The sequence below is a fragment of the Anas acuta genome, chromosome 2 (assembly GCF_963932015.1).
Source record: "Anas acuta chromosome 2, bAnaAcu1.1, whole genome shotgun sequence".
Lineage (NCBI taxonomy): Eukaryota > Metazoa > Chordata > Aves > Anseriformes > Anatidae > Anas > Anas acuta.
This window is the reverse complement of record NC_088980.1, coordinates 122,569,689-122,572,826: the sequence shown is the minus strand read 5'-3', so window position 1 is coordinate 122,572,826 and position 3,138 is coordinate 122,569,689. Positions and strand designations below refer to the sequence as shown.

Genomic DNA, 3,138 nt, shown 5'->3' with positions numbered 1-3,138 from the left:
TCAGACTTTCTGGAATTTTAATGGAGAAATCCTTAGCTTTGGAAAGCTCACCACTAACACAGCAGCATGAAATACTTAACGGGCAGTCAGGGGGTGGAAAGAAAACGACGCCATCTAGTTGAGCAGGTACAAGACACGCCCCATGGAAATGCCAGGAAAATCTGGAACATTTCCTGCCACTTCCCAGTGCTTTTTGCCCTGCTGTGCCTGGCTAATTTTGCTGAACACCTGATTTCTGGGGGTTGTGTCCATGTGAGCTACAGGATGCATGGGAGGTGAAGAATGCATCCTTTGCAAAGTTGATAGATTCAGTGCGGTACTTGATCCATTAACGCCACTCAAATTCCTCCAGCTCCACCACTTAACCCCTTCTGTCTTCCTCGGTAGTCTTAACTCATTTTTGGGTCATGGTCAAGTTGCCATCTTACCGAACTTCTACAGAACAAGAAAATAATTGCTAATTATCTAGCTTTTTCTAAAACCTTGCAGCAAAATGGTGTTATTAACAAGTTTACCACTTGAAAGCTTGAAACCTTCATCTACTTGAGATTACTGGAACTCATTTTACCCCTCCTCATGCCAAGAAGGGCTTCTTAAAGTGTCTTCTTTCGCGGAGCTATGCCACATATTGGGACAGAAAATTTTATTTTTTAGTTCAAATGTATGGGAGACACCACAAAGAGAAACAGAAACCCTAGATAATTTCCAGTATCTGATCTGTTTGGTAAAGAAAAAATGAAGAAAAATTACAGAAAAAAAAACTAGAAAAACTATTTTTATAAAGTGATCTATTACTATTAAAGCTAATGCAAGTAGGAATTTATAAGGTTTTAGCCTACTATTCAAAAGCTTTGACTTTTTTGTTTAATAAACAGAACTCTCTGAAATCTTTGCTATTTCTTAGGCTCCACAGTGAGTCTTCCAGTAAGTTTCCACGTTCCTCTTGTAACTGAGCCTGTATATGAATTGAACAGCTGTTCCCTTACAGAGCAAGAGCTCCCGCTGGGCGGCTTTCCCAGAGCAGAGAGCTTTGTCTTTCACCTGTACCTGTCTGCGTGCACCATTCCTCAATCACAGCACGGTTACAGCCCTGCAGCTGGGCCCACCCCCTATGCTGAGGACTTGCTCAGCCAGGAAATGCTGCAGCCATGGCCGGCCGTGAAGCTGGAACCTGGCCATCCCCAAAGCCCCCAGCCCAGGGAGCACCTGGGCACCCCACGAACTCCTCTTGGATGGAGCACACCGCCCTCGTCAACCGCCACCCAAGAGCCAAACGCAGGCCACTTTAGAAAAAAACAGACCACGTTTATTGACAATGAGGTGTGGGAGCAGCACGCAGGGCAGGCGGCCGGCACCAGCAGTCCCTTCATGCCCCTCAGCAGGCACCCCCAGCATGTGACACACACACCCAGTCCCTCAGTCCCTGCCTCAAGCCTTCTTCCTCTTGCCGCCTGTGACGTTGCCACCTGCAGGGCGCTGCTGCCGCCGGGCCCCGCTTTTCCTGCCCCCACGGGCAGGCCGCTGCTGCTGCCGGCGGCCCCGCTTCCCACGCTGCTTCTGCTTCTTGCCCTTGGCGGCGGCCGCCTCGGCGTCCTCCTCGCGGAGCTGCTTGTTAACGGCGCGGGTGATGTCGAGGGCCGGCTTCTTGCTGTTCATGGCCTTCAGCAGCTCCAGTTGCCGCCCGCGCTCGGCTGCCAGGTCCCCCAGCACCGGCTCAAAGCGCCGCTTCTTGCTGCAGCGGCCTCGCGGGGGCAGCTCCACCGGCTCCTTGGGCAGCCGGGGCTGGAAGCGGCCGAGCGAGGCGGTGGAGACGCGGGCGACACGGGCGGCCAGGCCCAGCTCCTGGCGGCTCTGGTGGCCAGTGGGGTGCAGCGGCGGGGCTGGGATTGCAGTGGAAGCACGGTGAGCGCGGGCCAGGTTGCGCAGGCGGTTGAACTCGTTGCGGGCCACCCGCTCCCGCTTCTCCTGCCGCTTCTTGGCGAACTGGTCCTCCTCCGGGTCGGCGCCCTCCGGCACCTCCAGCAGCCAGGAGCGGGCCGGGTCTCCCCCCGCCCGCCGGTACCCCCAGCGCCTCCGCCACTCCTTGGCCTGCTCGTCCCACACCAGCGAGGTCCGCTTGCGCCGCCGGATGCCCTTAAGGCGGGCGAACTGCTCCCAGCGGGTGGGCGGCCGCGGCTTCGGCGGCGGCTTCTCGCGGGGCAGGCGGCAGGAGGGCTCGGGCAGGCTGGCCACCAGCGGCCCCGCCGCCCCCCCGGCCCTCTCGGCCGGCAGCGCCCAGAGCTGCGCCACCAGCAGCTGCGCGTTGTCCCGGGCCAGCGCCCGCAGCGCCGCCTCCCGCCGCGGCCCGGCCCCGCGCAGCCCGGCTGCCGGCGGAGGGTTGGGGTCGAGCGCCAGCAGGTTGCCCAGGTCGAACTCCAGCTCCAGCTCCTTCTCCACCGACACGGAGCTGGGCGCCTCCCGCTCGCCCGGCGCCGCCGCCGCCAGCAGCTCCTCCACGCGCACCGCCGCCGCCATCTTCTGCCCGGGAAACGGAAGGGGAGCCGCTCTGCCTCAGCGCGACGGAAGTGCCGCGCCCCGCTGCCTGCCGGGAGTTGTAGTCCCGAGGGTGTAGTCCCGGAGGCTGGGGGAGCTGGGGGAGCGGGGCATGCTGGGAAGTGTAGTCTGCGCGGCTGGCCCTTGGTGGGGGGGCGGGTGTTGCCCCCTGCAGGGCGCTGCACCTTGTGCCCGTTGTTCACCGCTGTTTAATCACCCACACACAGCAATAAACACCTCTGGGAACACCTCAGGCCTGCTGGCTTCCCAGTGAGGCCTGCGAAGTCCCCAGAGAGCTGCCCCACACCTCTCTGCCCAAACCCCTCGCCCGCCATTACACAGAATCACAGAATTTCTAGGTTGGAAGAGACCTCAAGACCAGCGAGTCCAACCTCTGACCTAACGCTAACAGTCCCCACTAAACCATATCCCTAAGCTCTACATCTAAATATCTTTTAAAGACCTCCAGGGATGGTGACTCCACCACCTCCCTGGGCAGCCCAATCCAATGCCTCACAACCCTCTTGGTAAAGAAGTTCTTCCTAATATCCAACCTAAACCTCCCCTGGTGCAACTTTAGCCCATTCCCCCTCGTCCTGTCACCAG

The 3,138-nt window shown here is 58.9% G+C and overlaps 1 protein-coding gene across 1 annotated transcript; it reads right to left on the bottom strand.

Moving 5' to 3' along the window:
• Positions 1-1,284: 1,284 nt before the first annotated feature.
• On the bottom strand, positions 1,285-2,547 carry RRS1 (ribosome biogenesis regulator 1 homolog). Its single transcript, XM_068672000.1, has one exon. The coding sequence runs from the start codon at positions 2,512-2,514 to the stop codon at positions 1,429-1,431; it is 1,086 nt and encodes a 361-aa protein (XP_068528101.1). The 5' UTR covers positions 2,515-2,547; the 3' UTR covers positions 1,285-1,428.
• Positions 2,548-3,138: the final 591 nt, after the last annotated feature.

Bases quoted from the DNA above. Each gene is read 5' to 3' on its own strand.
- RRS1 (XM_068672000.1), bottom strand. From the start codon at position 2,514: ATGGCGGCGGCGGTGCGCGTGGAGGAGCTGCTGGCGGCGGCGGCGCCG.